General features: G+C 42.1%; 1 protein-coding gene across 1 annotated transcript in view; it reads right to left on the bottom strand.

Moving 5' to 3' along the window:
• The window catches only part of LOC126095023 (dipeptidase 1-like), a 350,057-nt gene that overhangs the window by 98,009 nt on the left and 227,285 nt on the right, over nucleotides 1–24,763 (bottom strand). The window contains exon 6 of the mRNA XM_049909685.1: nucleotides 4,582–4,732. Within this exon, the coding sequence (XP_049765642.1) occupies nucleotides 4,582–4,732 (151 nt within the window). The remainder of the gene's footprint in view (nucleotides 1–4,581; nucleotides 4,733–24,763) is intronic.

Raw genomic sequence — 24,763 nt, 5'->3', positions numbered from 1 at the left:
TAAATATTACGAAACTTATTCACAGATTGCAAATTCATTTGATGTCAGCTATGCTAGATTGAATAATCTACGAAAGGATAACGTTCTACGAGTCGGGGCGTGGAATGTCAGAAGCTTGAACGTGGTAGGGAAACTAGAAAATCTGAAAAGGGAAATGCAAAGGCTCAATCTAGATATAGTAGGAGTCAGTGAAGTGAAGTGAAGTGGAAGGAAGACAAGGATTTCTGGTCAGATGAGTATCGGATAATATCAACAGCAGCACAAAATGGTATAACAGGTGTAGGATTCGTTATGAATAGGAAGGTAGGGCAGAGGGTGTGTTACTGTGAACAGTTCAGTGACCGGGTTGTTCTAATCAGAATCGACAGCAGACCAACACCGACAACGATAGTTCAGGTATACATGCCGACGTCGCAAGCTGAAGATGAACAGATAGAGAAAGTGTATGAGGATATTGAAAGGGTAATGCTGTATGTAAAGGGGGACGAAAATCTAATAGTCATGGGCGACTGGAATGCAGTTGTAAGGGAAGGAGTAGAAGAACAGGTTACAGGAGAATATGGGCTTGGGACAAGGAATGAAAGAGGAGAAAGACTAATTGAGTTCTGTAACAAGTTTCAGCTAGTAATAGCGAATACCCTGTTCAAGAATCACAAGAGGAGGAGGTATACTTGGAAAAGGCCTGGAGATATGGGAAGATTTCAATTACATTACATCATGGTCAGACAGAGATTCCGAAATCAGATATTGGATTGTAAGGCGTACCCAGGAGCAGATATAGACTCAGATCACAATATAGTAGTGATGAAGAGTAGGCTGAAGTTCAAGACATTAGTCAGGAAGAATCAATACGCAAAGAAGTGGGATACGGAAGTACTAAGGAATGACGAGATATGTTTGAAGTTCTCTAACGCTATAGATACAGCAATAAGGAATAGCGCTACGGCAGTACAGTTGAAGAGGAATGGACATCTCTAAAAAGGGCCCTCACAGAAATTGGGAAGGAAAACATAGGTACAAAGAAGGTAGCTGCGAAGAAACCATGGATAACAGAAGAAATACTTCAGTTGATTGATGAAAGGAGGAAGTACAAACAGGTTCCGGGAAAAACAGGAATTCAGAAATACAAGTCGCTGACGAAATGAAATAAATAGGAAGTGCAGGGAAGCTAAGACGAAATGGCTGCAGGAAAAATGTGAAGACATCGAAAAAGATATGATTGTCGTAAGGACAGACTCAGCATACAGGAAAGTCAAAACAACCATCGGTGACATTAAAAGCAACGGTGGTAACATTAAGAGTGCAACGGGAACTCCACTGTTAAATGCAGAGGAGAGAGCAGATAGGGGAAAGGAATACATTGAAAGCCTCTATGAGGGTGAAGATTTGTCTGATGTGATAGAAGAAGAAACAGGAGTCGATTTAGAAGAGATAGGGGATCCAGTATTAGAATCGCAATTTAAAAGAGCTTTGGAGGACTTACGGTCAAATAAAGCAGAAGGGATAGATAACATTCCATCAGAATTTCTAAAATCATTGGGGGAAGTGGCAACAAAACGACTATTCACGTTGGTGTGTAGAATATGCGAGTCTGGCGATATACCATCTGACTTTCGGAAAAGCATCATCCACACAATTCCGAAGACGGCAAGAGCTGACAAGTGCGAGAATTATCGCACAATCAGCTTAACAGCTCATGCATTGAAGCTGTTTACAAAAATAATATACAGAAGAATGGAAAAGAAAGTTGAGAATGCGCTAGGTGACGATCAGTTTGGCTTTAGGAAAAGTAAAGGGGCGAGAGAGGCAATTCTGACGTTACGGCTAATAATGGAAGCAAGGCTAAAGAAAAATCAATACACTTTCATAGGGTTTGTCGACCTCGAAAAAGCGTTCGACAATTTAAAATGGTGCAAGCTGTTCGAGATTCTGAAAAAAGTAGGGGTAAGCTATAGGAAGAGACGGGTCATATACAATATGTACAACAACCAAGAGGGAATAATAAGACTGGACGATCAAGAACGAAGTGCTCGTATTACGAAGGGTGTAAGACAAGGCTGTAGCCTTTCGCCCCTGCTCTTCTATCTGTACATCGAGGAAGCAATGATGGAAATAAAAGAAAGGTTCAGGAGTGGAATTAAAATAGAAGATGAAAGGATATCAGTGATACGATTCGCTGAGGACATTGCTATCCTGAGTGAAAATGAAGAAGAATTAAATGATCTGCTGAACGGAATGAACAGTCTAATGAGTACACAGTATGGTTTGAGAGTAAATCGGAGAAAGACGAAGGTAATGAGAAGTAGTACAAATGAGAACAGCGAGAAACTTAACATCAGGCTTGATGGTCACGAAGTCAATGATTTTAAGGAATTCTGTTACCTAGGCAGTAAAATAACCAATGACGGACGGAGCAAGGAGGACATCAAAAGCAGACTCGCTATGGAAAAAAAGGCATTTCTGGCCAAGAGAAGTCTACTAATATCAAATACCGGCCTTAATTTGAGGAAGGAATTTCTGACGATGTACGTCTGGAGTACAGCATTGTATGGTAGTGAAACATGGACTGTGGGAAAGCCGGAACAGAAGAGAGTCGAAGCATTTGAGATGTGGTGCTATAGACGAATGTTGAAAATTAGGTGGACTGATAAGGTAAGGAATGAGGAGGTTCTACGCAGAATCGGAGTGGAAAGGAATATGTGGGAAACACTGATAAGGAGAAGGGACAGGATGATAGGACATCTGCTAAGAAATGAGGGAATGACTTCCATGGTACTAGAGGGAGTTGTAGAGGGCAAAAACTGTAGAGGAAGACAGAGATTGGAATACGTGAAGCAAATAATTGAAGACGTAGGTTGCAAGTGCTACTCTGTGATGAGGAGGTTAGCACAGGAAAGGAATTCGTGGAGGGCCGCATCAAACCAGTCAGTAGACTGATGACCAAAACAAAACAAAAAAAAAGCTAGGTATAGATATGATCTAATTTTCTTGTGTCACTAATATATTATCTGTATAGCTATCACAGACGATGTCAAATGGATTCATACTCTGTGAATAAGTTTTGCAATCTCTTGAAACTTTGTCTATCGACTTTGAGTTCATCATGTACATAAATTGGTTTTAGCTTATTGTTTACGTTTGTAGACAACAAGATCTCGATGATACAGGTTAATGTTGACCTGCGACTGTGTTTACGAAACATGCTATGTATCACAGTTGAAAGCTTGCTGCATTAAATAAGTTTTACTCATTGGAAAGAACAGATTTGTGTCGACCTCCAGCTCCTGGGGATATGGCTCTGCATCTCCCTGAAAATGAAAGAAGTGTGGATGGGAAAATATTTCAGATCTGTCTGACAGCAGTGTTAGGGCCCACATTCGCTTTTAGAGATAAAACATCATATGCATAGTCTATTCTAAACGGAAATATCATTCAATGTCATTCTGCTTGGAATGCTTCAGACTTCATGTTTTATTTTTTCAGAAATAACTGAAAAGTACGATGTTAATCCACAAGCTGTGAATTTGACATCTAAGTAGTTCTACTATTCCCATCTTTTTGTAGAAAAGATGATCTTACGATGACTTTACAAGTAGTCAAAATCTCTAACGATCCCATTTGTGTGACCTTAGTGATCAAATATTCCGTCAAATATATTTGACAAAGATCTTTGACGTAGCGCTAGAAGGGGTATTACACTTTCATGTTTTTCGTCAAAGTTCAAGATGGCTGACAACAACAACTTGTTATTAACCGCAGCAGTTACATGTACCACAATTGCACTGTGTGCACATGCGGGAGAGAAGCGGGGGAAAAAAAGGAAAAAAACCTAGGTGAAGTTGTGGGTTTTACGACGACACGATAAAAGCATTCAAGAAAACTTGTTACGTGAGCTTATAGTGGAGGACGTCGAGTCGTACATCAATTACATAAGAACAGATGAGCGTAATTTCTGTATGTGCTCAGTGAAGTGTATCCTCATATCACAAAGCACAATATTCACTTAACAACTGCTACATCTGTAGAAGACAGTTTCACTGTAACACTCCGATTCCTTGCTACAGGAGAGGGTTAGGTTAGGTTAGGTTAGGTTAGGTCACGTCAGGTCTTCAATCTTCTTAATCTATTTTTGTATTCAGGGTGCCTCACGCTGTAAAGCGCCTCATCAGCTTCTTACATTTCTATTAATTTTGTAGTTGTCGGCACACACCAATTGTATTTACGGGCAATGTTTATAAAAACACTGCAGATAACAGAACGCAGCAGTGATGCTAGAGCTCCGAGTGGTAACATGTGACATTGAAGTGAACAGAAGACAAGCAATTTCTTCGATCAAATCTACAGCGAGGCCCTAGGTTTGATCAAATATTGGACGGCATTTGACAAAGTTCCCTATTACACCATCAAATATCTTTGACAAAGATTTTTGACGAAGATATTTGACAAAGAAATTTGATAGTGCAATACCGGCCTTAGGCTGGAAACAAACACTAAGAGAACAGTGAGAGCTAGTAATTTCAACGTCGAGCTTTCGTCCAGCGCGCGCCGCGCCGTGACGAGGTGGCGCGGTGCGGCGCTCACCAAGGCGTGTTGCAGGCGTGCGTGAGCGTGAGGTAGCGCGCGCCGAGCGCGTGCAGGCCGCGCAGCACGGCGAGGCTGCTGCCCAGCGCGTGGCCCCCCTCCACCCCCACCAGGCACGCCAGCACGCCCGCCGAGTGCGCCTCCTCTATGCCTGCAACAGGACACACGCACCGTGCTCAGCGTCACTCAGTCTGCGTGACCAGTTTCTCACACAGATAAGTAAGCACAGGCTGTAATATCACAGTTAGTTACTAACCAGAGAAACGTATTCCAGATCTGGCCAGAGTGACAGCACTTTCGTTTTTTACATCTGGGCCATAGGGTTGGTTGGTTGGTTTAACAGAGGAAGGGAGGGGGGCAGGGGGTGGGGAGGGCTAAACTGCCAGGTCATGGGTCCCTTGTTCGTGGTAAAATAATTACACGAGGGAAACAAGAAAAGAAAGGAGACGTACAGCACACTAACAGGAGAAAGGAAGAACTAGAAGAACGACAGTAGGACAGCTTTTTTTTTTTTTTACAGCTTTATTGTAACATACAAGACCCACTACCTAGGTGACAAAAATGGGTACTACTTCTAAACAACTGCTACTTTTTACAAACAGTGATTTCTACTTTACTGACTTATGCTTCACTATTTACAACATTCAGCCCCTTAGCTGCTCCATGTAACCAGGAGCGTTGCCCGTCCCTAGCCATGAGGAGGTAGGCCGACTACTATCGCAAAACCACTGCCGTGTTGTGTTTTTATTTTGTCATCCCTCCACCACCCTTGATGAAACGCTATTTAAAAATACATTTTTACATCAACAAAAAAAATTTTTAGGAAATAATTGTTGTATTGGCAGAAGAGCCAGCACCGTGTTACTAGAGGAGGCCGAAATGCACGAAATTTAGCTCATGCAGGCTGGTGTGAAGAGGGAAGAACTATACTGACGTGAGGTTTGGAACATGACAAGGAATGAGAATTCAGAAAGCGGACATAATTAGTTTGATACTTAACTTTAATCCATTAATGATGAATGTCACTCTTGACGGTACATGAATCACAATATTATCTGTTCAGAATACATTCATAGTAACTGAATATGGCGCCTTGCTAGGTCATAGCAAATGACGTAGCTGAAGGCTATGCTAAACTGTCGTCTTTACAAATGAGAGCGTATGTAGACAGTGAACCATCGCTAGCAATGTCTGCTGTACAACTGGGGCGAGTGCTAGGAAGTCTCTCTAGACCTGCCGTGTGGCAGCGCTCGGTCTGCAATCACTGACAGTGATGACACGCGGGTCCGACGTATACTAACGGACCGCGGCCGATTTAAAGGCTACCACCTAGCAAGTGTGGTGTCTGGTGGTGACAACAGAATAATAACGTGCGCTTCTGCGCAAACTGCTAACTTTCTACAACATATTACTAACTTTCTACAACATAATAACAATAATGGTTCAAAAAACGGTTCAAATGGCTCTGAGCACTATGCGACTTAACTTCTGAGTTCATCGGTCGCCTAGAACTTAGAACTAATTAAACCTAACTAACCTAAGGACATCACACACATCCATGCCCGAGGCAGGATTCTAACCTGCGACTGTAGCGGTTGCTCGGTTCTAGACTGTAGCGCCTAGAACCGCACAGCCACTGCGGTCGGCGATAATGGTATTTATAAAAATAGAAAACATCATGTTATGTACATACATAATACATGGGAAAGAATGTTTGAAAAGTCGCCTAATATACATATATATACATTTATCTAGTCGTGTTTATTGTCTTTATAGGAAAGTGGCTGGAGGATATGAAGGCAACACAGCCTAGGAAACACCCTTAGGCATCCCTCCTCTCTATGTCTCCATAGAGTGGGGAGCCTATCTACTTCTTCCACCTTGTCCTCAATACCACCCCCATACATTGTAGTTTCCCCCTGGAGTGGGCGGACAGCCAAGCCCCACCGACGGACTTCCAGATGGTGGGACCAAGACCGCCATTCCTCCCCCCATGGGCCATTAATTATTGGTCTTCTAAAGTCCTGATGCACAATACTCGTCAACCCGGCTGATGAGTAAGGCTTTTCTTTATAAACTTAGTGTCTATTCAAAAATTAATCTCGCGAATTTAGAAACGTTATCGACCAGATCTTGTAATAATTTGTGCAAGTCAGGGTTTGTCAGTATTTCTACTATTTGTTTCTCTCTTAATTCCTCCCTCGCTTCTTAGGCAACTGGATCAAAGTCTGGGCACTCGACGGTAACGTGCTCAGGCGTCCCCTCTGGGGCGCCGCAGACACATTCAGGTGTTGGCCTGCTACCTATCCTGTGAAAGTACGTCGGATAGGGGCCGTGTCCTGATAGAAAGTGTACTATGTGCCTTAACTTTAATCTTTCCCGTACGCTGGGAAGCTCAAAGACCCGCCTACCAGTGTCCGAGTTTTCCCACTGCTCCTGCCATAATTGCATCGTTCTTTGTTTGAAGTCTTTTATGTTGTATAGGTAACTTCCCATTATTCTTCTTACCCTCTCATAGTCTCTCTTATGTAACCAATAAGTTGCTGCATGCAGATCAAGGGGACAAAGTCCCATGATCACACAAAGCGCATCTGTAGGAGTGGTGCCGAATGCACCTACACACCATAGGATGATATTCCTTTGTATGCGCTTAATTTGCATTGCAGGCCTCACATGAACGAGTCTGTGGGCCCAGACACTGGAGCCATACCCCACAAAAGGCACAAGGATGCAGTTGTTATACATTTGTGTTGCTGCCGGTGGTAGATGAAATCGTCGTTGTGCAATGCTTATAAGCTTGTTGAATAGTGTTATTGCTTTAGAGGCTACATATCCAATATGTGGAGCATAGCTCCAGGTTTCATCGATGAGGACGCCCAAGTATCTAGCGGATTTTGTTCTGACTACCATACGGTATTCTAATCTTATAACCGGATTTCGTGCCAGGAAGGACAACCAACACAGCTATGCAGAGTGAGATTTTCACTCTGCAGCGGAGTGTGCGCTGATATGAAACTTCCTGGCAGATTAAAACTGTGTGCCGGACCGAGACTCGAACTCGTGACCTTTGTCTTTCGCGGGCAAGTGCTCTACCAACTGAGCTGCCCAAGCACGACTCACGTCTCGTCCTCACAGCTTCACTTCCGCCAGTACCTCGTCTCCTATCTTCCAAACTTCACAGAAGCTCTCCTGCGAACCTTGCAGAACTAGCACTCCTGAAAGAAAGGATATTGCGGAGACATGGCTTAGCCACAGCCTGGGGGATGTTTCAAGAATGAGATTTTCACTCTGCAGCGAAGTATGCGCTGATATAAGTAAAGCTGTGAGGACGGGGCGTGACTCGTGCTTGGGTAGCTCAGCTGGTAGAGCACTTGCCCGTGAAAGGCGAAGGTCCCGAGTTCGAGTCTTGGAAGTTTCAACACTACGGGCCGCAGAGAGAAGCAAGTAACAGGTAGTACTTGTAAAAACAAGAGAGCAGATGGCCGTGGCTGGCCGACCACGAGAATAAAAATGAAAAGTCAGCCATTCTGCGACGCATTAAGACATCCACCCTAAAAGCATTAGAGTGCATAACACAAAGGGACAACGGACATGCGCTAAAACTTATATAGAATGATAAAACCAAGTGTCACACTTAAAACGTAAAACTAAATTAGCCGATGAGGAGTCGTCAGCTAAAATTAATGGCAACGAGTCCGGTATCTACATCTACATCTACATCTACATCCATACTCCGCAATCCAGCTCACGGTGTGTGGCGGAGGGTACTTTGAGTACCTCTATCGTTTCTCCCTTCTATTCCAGTCTCATATCGTTCGTGGAAAGAAAGATTGTCGGTATGTCTCTGCGTGGGCTCTAATCTGTCTGATTTTATCCTCATGGTCTCATCGCGAGATATACGTAGAAGGGAGCAATATACTGCTTGACTCCTCGGTGAAGGTATGTTCTCGAAACTTCAACAAAAGCCCGTCCCGAGCTACTGAGCGTCTCTCCTGCAAAGTCTTCCACTGGAGTTTATCTATCATCTCCGTAACGCTTTCCCGATTACTAAAGGATCCTGTAACGAAGCGCGCTGGATCTTCTGTATCTGTTCTATCAACCCTATCTAGTATGGATCCCACACTGGTAGTAATATTCAAGCAATGGGCGAACAAGTGTACTGTAACCTACTTCCTTTGTTTTCGGACTGCATTTCCATAGGATTCTTCCAATGAATCTCAGTCTGGCATCTGCTTTACCGACGATTAATTTCATATGGTCGTTCCATTTTAAACCACTCGTAATGCCTACTCCAAGATATTTTATGTAATTAACTGCTTCCAGTTGCTGACCTGGTATATTGTAGCTAAATAATAAAGGATCTTTCTTTCTATGTATTCGCAGCACATTACACTTGTCTACGTTGAGATTCAATTGCCATTCCCTGCACCATACGTCAATTCGTTGCAGATCGTCCTGCATTTCAGTACAATTTTCCAATATTACAACCTCTGAACTGAACTGAACTGAAGAGTCCGTCGCAGGGCAGCCAAAGAAGGACAGCGCACCAAGATATGGGCCACTGTCAGCCGGGCGCCGCGCCGACGCTGATGTGAGTCATCACGGCGCAGAAGGCAGCCGTGTGTCATCAAGCATACATATAGCAAAAGCCTTGCAGACAAATAAAAATCATACGAAGCGAAATGTAGTGTGATGAGGGCTGTGCGAGAGGCGTTCAACGAATTCGAAAGTAAAGTTCTGTGTACTGACGTGGCAGAAAATCCTAAGAAACTTTGGTCTTATGTCAAAGCGGTAGGTGGATCAAAACAAAATGTCGAGACACTATGTGACTAAAATGGTACTGAAACAGAGGATGGCAGACTAAAGGCCGAAAAACTAACTGTCTTTTTCCAAAGCTGTTTCACAGAAGAAGACTGCACTATAGTTCCTTCTCTAGACTGTCGCACAGATGACAAAATGGTAGATATCGAAATAGATGACTGAGGAATAGAAAATCAATTAAAATCGCTCAAAAGAGGAAAGGCCGCTGGATGTGATGGGGTACCAGTTCGATTTAAAACAGTGTACGTGAAGGAACTTGCCTCCCTTCTTGCAGCGGTGTACCATAGGTCTCTAGAAGAGCGTAGCGTTCCAAAAGATTGGAAAAGGGCACACATCATCCCCGTTTTCTAGAAGGGACGTCGAACAGGTGTGTAGAACTATAGATCTATATCTCTAACGGCGATCAGTTGTAGAATTGTGGAACACGTATTATGTTCGAGTATAATGACTTTTCTGGAGACTAGAAATCTACTCTGTAGGAATCAGCATAGGTTTGGAAAAGACGATCGTGTGAAACCCAGCTGGCGCTATTCTACCACGAGACTCAGAGGGCCATAGCCACGGGTTCCCAGGTAGATGCCGTGTTTCTTGACTTCCGCAAGGCAGTCAAAAATGGTCCAAATGGCTCTGAGTACTATGGGACTTATCTTCTGAGATCATCAGTCCTCTAGAACTTAGAACTACTTAAACTTAACTAACCTAAGGACATCAAACACATCCATGCCCGAGGCAGGAGTCGTACCTGCGACCATAGCAGCAGCCCGTTTCCGGACTGTAGCGCCTAGAACCGCTCGGCCACCCCTGCCATCTTCCCCACTGTCGTTTAATGAACAAAGTAAGAGCATATGGACTATCAGACCAATTGTGTGATTGGATTGAAGAGTTCCTAGATAACAGAACGCAGCGTGTCATTCTCAATGGAGAGAAGCCTTCCGAAGTAAGAGTGATTTCAGGTGTGCCGCAGAGGTGTCATACGACCGTTGCTATTCACAGTATATATAAATGACCTTGTGGCTAGCATCGGAAGTTTACTGAGGCTTTTTTCAGATGATGATGTAGTATATCGAAAGGTTGTAATAATGGAAAATTGTACTGAAATGCAGGAGGATCTGCAACGACTTGACGCATGGTGCAGGGAATGACAACTGAATCTCAATGCAGACAAGTGTAATGTGCTGCGAATACATATAAAGAAATATCCTTTATCATTGAGCTACAATATAGCAGGTCAGCAATTGGAAGGAGTTAATTCCATAAATTATCTCGGAGTAGGCATTAGGAGTGATTTAAAATGTAATGACCATATAAAATTAATCGTCGGTAAAACAGATGCCAGACCGAGATTCATTAAGAATTCTAAGGAAATGCAGTCCGACAACAAAGGATGTAGGTTACAGTACACTTGCTCGCCCACTGCTTGAGTACTGCTCACCGGTGTGGGATCCGTACCAGATAGGTTTGATAGAAGAGATAGAGAAGATCCAACGGAGAGCAGCGCGCTTCGTTACAGGATCATTTAGTAATCGCGAAAGCGTTACGGAGATAATAGATAAACTCCAGTGGGAGACTCTGCAAGAGAGACGCTCAGTAGCTCGGGACGGGCTTTTGTTGAAGTTTCGAGAACATACCTACAGCGAGGAGTCAAGCAGTACATTGCTCCCTCCTACGTATATCTCGCGATGGAACCATGAGGATAAAATCGGAGAGATCAGAGTCCAAATACAGGCATACCGACAATTTTTCTTTCCACAAAGAATACGAGACTGGAGTAGAAGTGAGAACCGATAGAGATACTCAAGGTACCCTCCGCCACACACCGTCAGGTGGCTTGCGGAGTAAGGTCAATGTGAAGCCGGCAGAGTCTCTGCGAGAGGCCCGCATGGACGACTGCCTCGCATTCATTGTCTCCTTAATGGCACGCAGTTCATTGTGCATGCTGATGCTATGCCATTTCGTCTCCCAAAGCCGCAAAACCTTGCAGCGTGCTACAGAACGCAGGTCAGTTGGAGAGAATCCGATCTCCATAAGCAGTTTCCGCGTAGCCTGTTTAGCCAGCCTGTCGGCAAGTTCGTTGCCTTGGATTCCGACGTGACCTGGGGTCCAGACAAACACCACTGAACGACTGGACCGTTCTAGGGGATAGATGGACTCCTGGATGGTCGCTACCAAAGGATGACGAGGGTAGCACTGGTTGAGAGGTTGTAGGCCGCTCAAGGAGTCAGTACACAGAAGAAACGACTCTCCATGGTGTGAACGGATGTGCTCAAGAGCACGAGATATAGCCACCAGGTCGGACGTGAAAACACTGCAGCCATCGGGCAAGGAATGCTGTTCAATATATCCTCAATGGACATACGCGAGGCCGACGAGAGCATCAGACATCGAGCCGTCAGTGTAAACTACTTCGTGGCCTCGGTACATGTCAAGAATCTAGAGGAAGTGGCAGCGGAGAGCCGCGGGGTTAACTGAGTCCTTAGGTTCAAGTGAACGGTGCAGGCGAAGCCGCGACCAAGGTTTACACCATGGAGGTGTACGTGAATGGACCTCAAGTATAGGTGGTAAAGGCAAGGACCTCAGTTCGGAAAGAAGGGATCGGTCATGAACTGCAATTGGAAGCCCTGACCTGGGCTGCCGATGTGAGAGATGAACGGCAGTGGGTGGGAAGAGGAGACGGTGATTCGGATACGCCGGGAAACTACGAACGTGTGCAACGTAACTGGCCAGCAGTTGTGCACGCCTAACCTGCAGTGGAGTGACTCCGGCCTCCACAAAGGACGCTGGTCACTGGACTCGTCCTAAAAGCTCATGTCGCTAGTCGAACGCCTGAGTGGTGCATTGAGTCAAGTAAACGCAACGCTTAGGTCACCGCCGAACCATAAACGAGACTCCCATAGTCAAGGCGGGATTGAACAAGAGCTCTGTAGAGCTGCAGCAGCGTAGAGCGATCTGCACCCCAGTGAGGCGCAGGCAGGGAGAGGAGGTATACCGTGCAGCAATTGTTCAGCAGTAGCAAGAAGTACCTTGGTCACGTAACTAGGTACACTCACATTGTAATTCACACATTCTTACCTCACGGCGTTAGTATGAAAACAGATCACGAGAAGTGATAACGTAAAGTACATTTGCAGGAAGCCATGACAGCTTGCTGTTAAATTCATTAACTTTTGCTGACAAAGGGAGTTGTGATAGTGCCAACAAAGAATGTCACGGATGGTGCAAGCAGATGTTGATGAACCAATGTTAGGTAAGTCAATGGTGTGCAAATTTCAGAAGGAATGACACGATGCTGTGTGCAAGAGGAGCCAGCTATTTGCTCTGAAGGAGAATAAGTAAACTCCACACACTGTACATTTCGTTAGTGATATTGATAAATATATTATCAGACATGCCTTTGATTGTGGCACCATACACAATCATTAACCTGGCTCCAGGGAGGTAGGGTGCCCTTCCCTATTCCTCCACTGGGGTAATTCCTGTCTGGCGCGTCCACGTCGCGGGGGTGGGCATCCTACACTTCAGTAGGCCGGAGTGCTAGGATGGCTGAGTTCAGGCAGGGACCCAATCCCGTGGGGTATAACACGGAACCCATGCCCAGGGTTACGGGTGAAGACCTTAATGGCAGCGACGGCGGAGAAGGAAGACTTCGGAACGGCGTAGCTGGCAGATGAGGCAACCCTCCTTTCTGGGGATTAAATGAGAAGGGAACCACTGCCTTGTGGTGGAGGAGAAACTCCAAAGGCTAAGGGAGACAACCCCAACAGAAAATCCTTCCTTGCGTTAGGCCTAGCAAGCCAGTAGGAAAGTCTTCATATATTGCTTTCAAAACACAGACGAGCCTCGGAACGAACCACTCAGGATTTGACCCCACTGCTTCTTCAAGTACTGGTGCAAATGACGGGAGACCTGATGTTACTCATCAGTACAAGAAGAAGAAACCAACTGGACTAAAAAATAACCTAAATATTGGCACCCTTAATATATTAACCCTCAATGGAAAAATGGAAGAAATGACAGATGTACTGACAGAGAGGAAGTTAGATATATTGGGATTAAGCGAAACAAAGTGGAAGGGAAAAGGTGAGAAGAATTTGAGAGGAGGAGGAAAACTGTACTGGAGTGGGAATAACAGGTCTGGAAGAAATGGTGTGGCAGTGATGGTGAATAAGAATGTACAAAGCTGTATTGAAAATGTGAGATATATATCAGACAGGATCATAATCTTAAACCTGAGATTCCAAAAAGAAACACTAAAAGTAATCCAGATTTATGCACCTCAAGTGGGATGTAGCGAAGAAGAGAAGATGGACTTTGAAAATGTGTTAGAAAACCATATAGAGAGTGCTAATATAGTGATGGGAGATTTTAATGCACAGGTAGGCAAAGACAGAAAGGGATTTGAGCAAGTATTGGGATGTTTTGGATATGGAGGTAGAAATGAAGAAGGGGAAAGACTCCTGGATTTGTGCCAGAGAAATGGAATGAAAATAGCAAACAGCTGGTTTATGAAGAGAGAAAGTCATGTTATCACCAGATACAGTTGGGATGGAAGAACGAAGAGTGTAATTGATTATATTCTAGTAGATAGGGAATGGGGAGAGAAAGTAACAAATGTGAAGGTAATTCCAAGTGTGAGTGCTGATGGAGACCATAGATTACTGGTGGGACAATGGAAAATGAATCAGTGTGTGAAAAATAGAAAACAGAAGAAAGTGACGAGGATACGGGATTGGAAATTGAAGGAGAGTGAATGTGCTGAGAAGTACAGAGAATTAATAACACAAAAATTTCCAAAAGAAGTTTTCTGCGATGTAGAAAAAGAATGGAGTTTATTCAAAGACACTTTAGTCGAAGCAGCACACAAAGTATGTGGCAGAACATCTGGAAAGGAAAAAATAAGACAGACAAGTTGGTGGGATGATACCACAATCCAAGCAGTTAGAAGAAAAAATGGAGCATGGAGAAAATGGTGGAAAACTAAAAATGACGAAGACCATAAAAGATATATAGAGGAAAAGAAGAAGTGCAAAGAAATAGTGGAAACAGCAAAGAAAAAGGCATGGGAAGAGTTTACAAAAAAACTTGAAGAAGATTTGAAGGGCAATAAGAAAATGTTCTATAAAATGATGAAAAATAAAAGGAAGGCTTCTGAAGTACCAGTAAAAATGGAAACAGAGGACGGTACCATTATTGAAGATCCAGGGAATATAAAAGATCTCTGGAAAGAACATTTTAAGAAGCTGTTAAACGCTGACGACCAGGTACATGAGGAAACAACAAATAATGGAGAAATTGAGAGAAGTTGGGAAGCAGAATTAGGACAAATCACACAGGAAGAAATGGAAAAAGCTGTGAAGAAGATGAATGGGGGGAAAGCCCCAGGACCTGATGAAGTATCAGTGGACATGATAAGAGCAGCAGGTCCAGTGGGAATGCAGTGGCTGTATAGAGTACTATCAAGCGTGTGGAGAAATAGTAAAATACCTGGCGACTGGAGAACAGGAGACATTGTTCCCATCTTCAAGAAAGGCAATAAAAGACTTTGTAAAAACTACAGAGGAATAACCCTCATGAGTCATACAGCCAAGATTTTTGAAAGAATTTTACTAAATCGAATAAGTGAAAAGATAGAAAAGGAGCTGAGTGAAGAACAGCATGGGTTTAGGAAAGGAAGGAGCACAATCGACCTGATATTTTCTATCCGTCAACTGATGGAAAAAAGTTGGGAGTATAACAAAAGGGTGATAATGGTTTTTATAGACATAGAAAAGGCATATGACTCAGTTGACAGGGAAAGACTCTGGGAAGAAATGAAGAAGACAGATATAGAAGATGGATACATTAATGTTATAAAGACAATGTACAGAGGCCACAATTGTAGAATTAGAACACCATTGGGGAACTCTGAATACTTCGAAATAAGACAAGGACTTAAGCAAGGAAGTATTCTATCTCCTGCGCTTTTCAATGTTGTGATGGAGGAAATGAATAGGGCAGTTAAAGATATAGTAAAAGAAAAAGACAAAAAGATGATTTTTGCAGATGATATGGTAATATGGGGTGATAAAGAGGTAGATGTACAGTTACAGCTTGATGCGTGGAAGGAAATAATGAAAAGGTATGGATTAAGAATAAATAAAGATAAGAGTGAAGTAATGGTATTTGGAAGAGAGAAAGGAATCAATGGAAATATTACCTTGAATGGAGAACCCCTCAAAGTGGTAGAAAGTTTCACTTATTTAGGGAGTGAAATATCTAGGGATGGAAGAATAACTAACGAAATTAATAGGAGGTTACAGAAGGGAGGCAATTTCTACCAAACAATAAAACATCTGATTTGGAATAATGAAGTTCCAGAAAGAGCAAAACTCCTGATGTATAAGAATTATTACTTCCCTATTGTCACCTATGGTGGAGAAACATGGACAATGAAAGAAAGGGACTGGAGCAGACTGCAAGCAGGGGAAATGAAATTTCTCAGAGCAGTAAAGGGAAAAACAAGAATGGACAGAGTAAGGAATGTAGAGATTAGAAAGGACCTCAAACAAGAAAGTATGAGAGAAGAAATTGAAAGAAAGAGATTAAGATGGTATGGGCATGTTAAGAGGATGCATGGGCAGAGACTCCCCAAAATTATGGAAGAACTAAAGATGGATGGGAAACGACCTAGAGGGCGCCCAAGAACACGGTGGAAAATGGGAGTGAGAATATCTGTTGAAAGGAGAGGTGTGACCTGGCAGCAAGTGGAGGAAGAAAAGTGGTGGGAGGACCGAGCCAAATGGAGAGGACTCGTCAGCACCCAGACCCGGCAGTAGCTGGAGCGGGATTCGGATATAGATAGATAGATAGATTATCAGACAGAACTTACGGTAAGATTGTGAACAATTAAAGGGTATGTAAAGTCATCTTTCAAAGCTTGACAACTTTTGTCGCACAGAGTGGGTATTCTAGATTAACAAATAAACTCTAACAAAAAGTGTTCCCTCTACGAGATTTGATTATAAGAGGTACCACGTGAACGAGAGAACATGCTTACGATAAGAGCACATTACATTAGGTTTCTAAAAAAAAAAAAAAAAAGAAAAAAGAAAAAAAGAAAGATGGAGATCTGAATCAAAACGGCGACTGGTTTATTTGGACAAACTTTGTACTCATACAAACTCCACTCTGAATAAATGTGGAACTGTGACAGTGTGCGAAGAATATTGTCAATCACCAGTTCCACGTGACATTTCATTGTTGCGAATGAAGAGTTCCGTTTCGTGTTCACTTCTCCTAAAGACTATAACAGTGAAGCTTCTACCAAAATTGAAATATGTATAGAAAAGTAAAAATAAACTTTTGGCACTAATTACGCGGCACAAAACTTACAGAAAAGGAAGCTTTCCATCCGTGTCGACCTCCATTCGTCGAACTTGGTGCTGGAGAAAAGGCAATGAAAATGATCCAAGGAAGCGTTAAAGTATTTAGCCCATGTTGCCACGCGATAAGCATATAGTCGATGTACCGTCAAGAACAGATAGTTTTTAAAGAAGCTGTCCGAGCGCCGAGTCTTCAAAATCTGCCGTAAATGAATTGACTATAATGAATAACAGACATCTCATATCCAACCTGCTAGTTCATTCAAAGTATTTAACACTGAATAAAATATAAGTCGACGCCATGACCTGCTGCAGATATCTCTCCGGCTAGAGACCAAATTTGGTGCCTTTTATTTAGCACAAAGATTTTCAAAGTGTCTTTCCTGGCCATTTTTGCAATATACCTGTCGAGTTAAATAAATGTGCCATCAATGCTGCACTTACTGGGACGAAAGTAATAGTGGGGGACAGATTATTGAGGTGACTAGCTGATCTGTCAATTTACAATTATTACCTTCAGCTAGCCGATTAAAGTTTAGTACTCGAAGGATAAGCCATTTCTAGCAAATTATTTCTAATGAATGGATTCGTTATAACCGGCCCATTCATTCCTTCAGTTGTCAATATCATGCTAATTTGTACATTTACAGTAGGTCTTTTTCAACAGTGGAGGACAGCTGAAGTGTATCGCAACTTTTTCGGGATGGAAGTGCTGCAACGTCTGAGCAAAGATTTAAGAAACCTTTTGGCTATGTCATCAGCCGTAAGTTGCTGCAGCTCTATAGAAACATTTTCTTGACAAAAGCGCTCACATATCTGTATTACACGTCTTTGTACAGTTTGCAGGTATTATCAGGGAAGTGCAGCCACAAAGATAAATTCAGCAACGAGTCTAACCAATTATTCTGCAAGGTTATACTCCTCCATAAGCAATGACACCTGCTGGCAGTGGATAAACGGTTCGCCCATTACCAGTACAGTTATTATACTATAGATGACATTACAGTATGTGTTACTCATGGTCGTCAAAACCAAAATTTTATATAATTTATACGTTAAAATGTTATACTAGTGCTTCAGTTACTAATGGTAGAAATTAATTAGTAAATCCATCAATTGTAATGGGTATTACAATAACGAAAATTATTACACATACACGAGCTGTAATAATACACCTAGTATCAGAGCATTATGCAATAAAGTCTGAAGCTACTCTTAAAGTTTTCTGAAAGTTCATACTCACATAGTAATTTCGCTGAAGAACAGAATATCGTTTCTTAGACTAAGCCTTCTGAAACTTTTATAGACAAGGTAATATATTTAACCAGAATTCTTAAAAGTGGAATTTCTGTGTGTCTTTCTGTCACCAAGGATGCAATACTTTCATAGTTTTTGTGGTGTCACCGCCAGACACCACACTTGCTAGGTGGTAGCCTTTAAATCGGCCGCGGTCTGCTAGTATACGACGGACCCGCGTGTTGCCACTGTCAGTGATTGCAGACCGAGCGCCGCCACACGGCAGGTCTAGAGACACTTCCTAGCACTCGCCCCAGTTGTACAGCCGACTTGCTAGCGAAGCAACACTGACAAATACGCTCTCATTTGCCGAGACGATAGTTAGCATAGCCTTCAGCTACGTCATTTGCTACGACCTAGCAAGGCGCCATGACCAGTTTATATTGAGACTATATAATGTATCAACAAGAGCGATGTTCACCAATTGTGGATTAAAGTTTTCTACCAGTTACTCTTGTTTGGTTAGTCTTATTTCTCTTACCTGTTCCAGACCTCACGCCAGCCTGCGTGAGCTTAAACGCGTGCTATTCGGCTACAGGTCATAGTGGATTGGCTGTCGGGTCAGTCCACTACAGTTTTTATCACAGGATTCTGCACAATTACATTACATAACAGTTACTACTGAAATATGTGAAACATAATCCTTTACGGTATCAAAACATGTATGTGTGCATGGGTTTTCCGTTTTGTCGTATACTATCTGAAAATGTCATCGACGATTTCAAATCAAATTTCTTACAGAAAGAGCAACTGAACTGAAAAAGTACTGGTTTAGGTATGCGAATGATGTGCTATATTTGAATCACTGAGTTGTAAATTTAATTCAGATGTGTGGATCATATGCTGTGTTTGTGGAATTGTACATTGTTACAACATGAAAACTCCCAACATAAGAAAATTCAATTCACAACGGAGATGGGAGGATCTTCTATAAATTTCTTGGATCTTAATATACACATTAGCATAAGAATACACTTATTCAGCATTTACATAAAAACCATAGTTGCTCCCTGCACAGCCAAAAACATGCAACTCTACATTCGGTGGTGCAGCGCCTCATACCTGTTCCATTATCTGAATCTGCTTTGCAGATGGTACTACATACTATCGAACATATCGCTTCTACTAATGGCTGCAGCTCTGAACTGATTGGTAATATACTACGAAAAGAGAAAAAGCGTTAGATTACACCACTTCTGAAATCTGGCAAACAGGAACCAGTCAGAAGTTGCAAAAACTGGAGCATCATCTCATTTGTTTGAAAAATTTCAGGTAACCTCTCAAGTAAAGACCTGCATACCAACACAATATCAAAAATTTTGTTCAATATTAAAGACAGACTGCAACTGTTGCCACATAGTGATGTGTACAACATCGCATGCAACCACTGTGGAGACGTATATAACGACCAGTTGAGCAGAGCCGTTGTAATAAGGTTATCTGAACATAAGAGAAGTTGAAAATTAAGAACGAAAGATTCAACCACTGCCAATCACTTTTTAACAGAAAACAACTGATATGCAGTTCTACATTCCGTTAAGAACAGCAAAAAGATGACCCTACTGGAGATACTGGAAATGAACAAAAATATGACACGGACTGCCAGCTCAGTATTACGATCAAACTTAATTCCGCTTTTTCCATTTGTTAAATTAAGTAGATTGTAAATTCAAATTTATTTTTGATCAGCTGTTTTATGTATCTCCAAACAAAAAAATTTCCTTTTTAGTTAATATAATTATTTCTGCAGGGCAGAAAATTATTATTTTTCTATGTAAACACTCCGCATTTCACCATTTTTGTATTCCCTGCGTAAATAGTATCTAAGTAACATGCACCTCACTTTATCTGTTTTTGAGACTTTTCTGGCCAACTAAAGACGGCCTAAGAAGCCGAAAGCTGCTTTGTGACTACATAAATCTAATTTTGCAGACATTGTGATGTGTTTCCTCTTTAATATTACGCAGTTGAATTTTTTGTCGAAGTAAATGCGTTAATGACATTTTTCTTTTTCTGGAGCCACAGTCATGTAAAATGTTGGGGAAGATATTTCCCCCATTTGACTGGATATAGGCTAATGTTCTATATTTCGTCCTTAGCCCATTTTCAAGTGTTACAATGTCATAAACCGTCCGACTTGTCTTAATCGTAGTCGAAGAATATGTATCAGATTACATAAACCAGTAGTCTCGTATGTAATGGTGAGAACGTATCTGCGATGCATAAAAAGACTGGAAACTTGAATGGCTGGCAAATGTAGTGAAACTGTGACGTAAATGAGACGTCCAAAACACAGGTGTAAGCTTCATTTCACTTTAATACAGTGAAATGAAGTTTACAAAAGTGTTTTGAATGTCTACTTTACAACAGAGCTTCATTACATTTGCCTGTCATGTACATTTCCAGCGTCTTTACGCAAAAGGTCGAAATTTAGACAGTGAAAGAAACGCACTATATACAATGACATTACGGAAATAATTTTTCGAAAAGTAATGGGTTAACTTGCTCTCTTGAGAAACACGTAGTACAACCAGGAGCTTGCAGATGTGTACGGCGACTCCATTAAAATGTACACAATTATCATCATCATCATCATTCATATGACACACATATGCAGTACTTTTATAACATGTAATGAATGTCATTGCAAGAAACAAAAACATAAAGTATGACACACATACGCAGTACTTTTATAACATTTAATGAATGTCATTGCAAGAAACAAAAATAAAAAGACTAAATATTAATATCTACGTTTCTAATCAATTCTACTGCTGTGGCACTGGCATTCATAAAATCATTCCACGCGCCATTATAGCATTCTCTCTTATGTATGTGGTAGATCGTTTCACAACACCACAGTCACAACTCGGTGACTCCACGATACTCCATTTACAGAATGAGTGAAACACCGACTGTATCCATTGCGGATTCTACTTGATTAGACTCACAGTCTCCCGCCAAGTCCGATACCCACAGCATCACAGTCATATTTCTCGAACCATTCCCGTTCCTAGTAACTTCCGATTTTCTGCAGTTCTTGCTCCAGAGATCTCTTACTTCCGTATTACTTATAGCTAGCTCTTCAGCTTGCGCCGGCCGCGGTGGTCTAGCGGTTCTGGCGCTGCAGTCCGGAACCGCGGGACTGCTACGGTCGCAGGTTCGAATCCTGCCTCGGGCATGGGTGTGTGTGATGTCCTTAGGTTAGTTAGGTTTAAGTAGTTCTAAGTTCTAGGGGACTTATGACCGAAGATGTTGAGTCCCATAGTGCTCAGAGCCATCTTCAGCTTGCAGTAGTGGTGGGTACCTCGAACGAAGCCTATTTCTTCGTAAGACATGTATGTCGTGATGGATGGGTGGCTCTTTATTCCCTTGTGCATTGTGGTAATCTCTAAGAAGGGTCTCAGTTCTGCGAAACTGTGGTAGGTGGATATTGCTTAGCTGGGAAAGCCAGGAAACAGACGTTGGTCTGATTGTACCAGTGATTACGCTCATCGTGTTGTTGAGCTGCGCATCGATGAGGATGGTATGGAAAATATTACACCACGCTGAAGCACAACATTCTGCGGCAGTAAAAAGCACTGCTAGAGCCGACATATACAAAATCTCCATTGAAGCCTCCCAGGTTGTGCCAACAGCCTCTGAATGATGTTGTGACTTTTTATCTTCGCTGATGTGTTTTCCTGATTTTTATGAGATAGAGTGCGGAACAGTGTAATGCCAAAATACTTACGGTACTTGCTGTGATGGAGAACATGGCAATGAAACTGCACGTTGTGCTCAGTGTTAGCTTGTTTGTTGCTAAGGGGAAATGCACAAACCCCTCTGTTACGGAACTGGAGTTCGGCCTCCATTTTTTAAAATATGAATTAAGGGGCGCTAATGCTCTGTCAGTGTTCCCTTTGACTGACCAAGCTCTTTTGATTGACAAGTCACACTGATATCGCCTCCATAACAGAATTTCCTTGAAGATTGTTTTTGCAAGGTCGGAAATATAAAGACTGGACAGGACAGGTGAGAGAATTGGGCCCTTATTGAACTTCTATTTTCACCCAAGTTGTTGTTCAGCATTTACTTATCTTCAGTAGTTTGTAAATCATCTCTCCCTCCCAGACAATGTCATATGCTGCTCTAAGGTAGACAAACACCACAGATGTTTTTAATTTCTTCTGGAAACCAGCCTCCATGAAACTTTCCAGAAATCGCACCTGGCCGTTGCAGTTTCGGTGAGGCCTAAACCCCACTTGTTCTATAGGAATGTGTTCTAAAATACACTCAGTAATTCTATCGTAAATGAGTTTCTCCAAAAGCTTATAAATGCAGCTAAGTAGGGAAACTGGTCGAAAGTGCTGGGGAGAAATCAGATGATTTACTACATTTTAAGACTGCCACAATTTTTGTATTTTTCAGTTGCTTGGGAAGTGTTCCTGTCTTCAAAATAATATTAGAACCGAGCCAGCCAGTATTTGGCATTTTGCTCAAGAATAGATACAAATTCTGGATGTATACTGTCAGACTCCACAGTATTACCACTTTTAACGTCTGCTAAACCTACCTCTAATTCATCAACGGTGAATGAGGAACAGAATTTGAATCGCTTGAAGACTGAGCTTTTAGATCTTTTAGCTCCTTTTTGATCCTGGAGGTGCGCTGTTTATCCCTGGGCGATCAGTACGTTTTTATCATATGTTTAGCAATATGATTGGCTGAAATATCAGGCTTCTGTTCAGATTTATTAAATGAGCCACCCAATTTGCGGAGCAAGGACCAAGAATTCATACCTGAATGTTCCAAATTCAAGATTTCCACTATCTCAGAACAGCGCACTTTCTTTGCGTTGTCAATACTGTGAATAAGTTCCTCTACAATATCAATGTCTCCACTTCGGTTAAATTGTTCATATAGGTGTCCACATCTCTCTTCTCACCCTGGGATGTATTCTCTCCTACATCCAGATGCAAAAATAGCTACAAGAAAACGGTTAAAGAGCTGGGATTCTGGTGCAATGAAACAAATGCTTCTCTCCAGGTGGTCCGAGAAACCCTGCCAGTTTATCTTTCTAAAATTCCATCTCAGTTCTGTTTCTGGCGTAACCAGTGGGATGGATAAGCCAATATTGAGAATAAAAGATCCGTGTTGGCTATGTGGAATGTCTGACAAGACTTTTTTCTTGGTGTAGAAATTGGTTCTTCTTTACGAACATCGGAGACAAAAAGTGGTCTGGGTTATAGCCTCTCTGACATGCAACTAATCTAAGGTTGTTATTTTCAGCCCAATCAACAAGTGCATGACCATAGAAGTTGTTAGGTGCATACTTCCACTGCTTGTGATGGCTGTTAAAAACACCAGTACGTGTTGATGGATGGATAGTAATTGGTAGAATATTTGACTGCCACCCTACATTAGGTGTTTTGTATATATCTTGGCAGTGAACTCTTAAAGCTTTATCGTAGCATAACGAAATTTTCTGAGACTAGAAGTGCTTGATCAGTGTTAGCTCTAATGTAAGTAGCAACACCAAAAATGTCGTAGTAAGTTGCGCCAATAAGCTCATAGCCATATGTCCTTCCCCTTTTACCAAGATCTTCTTCGTTTGATGCATGGGTTTGGCTCTGAGCACTATGGGACTTAACATCTATGGTCATCAGTCCGCATGGGTTTCCTGGATTAAAGCCACATCAATATTACTAGTGCAAAGAGATTTTGACAAGCAGTTACTTTCAGCTCAGTTAATTCCTTCTCTATTCGGCTGGAAAAAAAAGAGAGAGTGAGAGACAGGAGGTCCCTGTTTCATAGGCAGTTGGTCGTGGGAACGACCGTTTGCTAGTGTTAGGTTGCCTAAATCCGTTTGCGCGCTTGTAGGCAGAAAAACCAGAAGAGATCTGGTTGCCGAGACTTTAGCTCGTTTAGCTTTACCAGGGGTATAGAGTCCGAGCAAGATGCGGTAACCGATGGTCAGTGAACAGTCTTCCTCCAAAGCGAGTTCGTTCATTTGTTTGGAAGAGGAAGCCCCAACAGTGTTTCCTTCCTTTCGGCCGGTCGGCGATGGCAGAATCGTGGCGCACGCCCTGCGTTCTTTCTCAAACGATTTTACATAAACTATTTGGTAGAATGCTAATAATAATAATTTTTGCTTTATTAAAACTGTATAGTTTTATACGTCACGTTCATGACAATGTGCTCATCATTTCGTTAATAGTCATAGTAACTGTGATATTTACGTGTAAGTAAGACGATGTGTGGAATTCGAAAAAGTTTGCAATAAAAAAATAGTGGTCTCTATGATTTGCGTTTGGTGCATACTACATGGTATATTGCTGCATATGAAATGTAGCTAACATACTGAATGTTTGTTTAGACTTTGGTGGAGGTCTGTATCTGGCACCCATCTCGAGAAAACGTATCTGAGGTAGCACAACACTACTTTATGATCGCGCCGCGCCAGCAATAAAGCTAGAGTGATATATTCACAAAATTTAGTCATATTTCTTAAACGGTGTGAGATATCGAAATAAGATTTTGGAAAATTATAGCACACGAAAAGAAGAATATTGTGCCTCAAAGTTATCATACAAACTTTCATTATCTGCCGTGTTGTTCCACCGACTATAGATTTTTTCGATGAAAGAAAGTAATTTCTAAGCGCCATCGATAGCCTGTGAAGCGAGAAATGGTATGTGTTTTGGAACAACATAAGGGAAGATATT

The sequence above is a fragment of the Schistocerca cancellata genome, chromosome 8, assembly GCF_023864275.1.
Source record: "Schistocerca cancellata isolate TAMUIC-IGC-003103 chromosome 8, iqSchCanc2.1, whole genome shotgun sequence".
NCBI lineage: Eukaryota > Metazoa > Arthropoda > Insecta > Orthoptera > Acrididae > Schistocerca > Schistocerca cancellata.
Note: the sequence above shows the minus strand (reverse complement) of the source record. Positions and strands in the feature narration are given on the sequence as shown.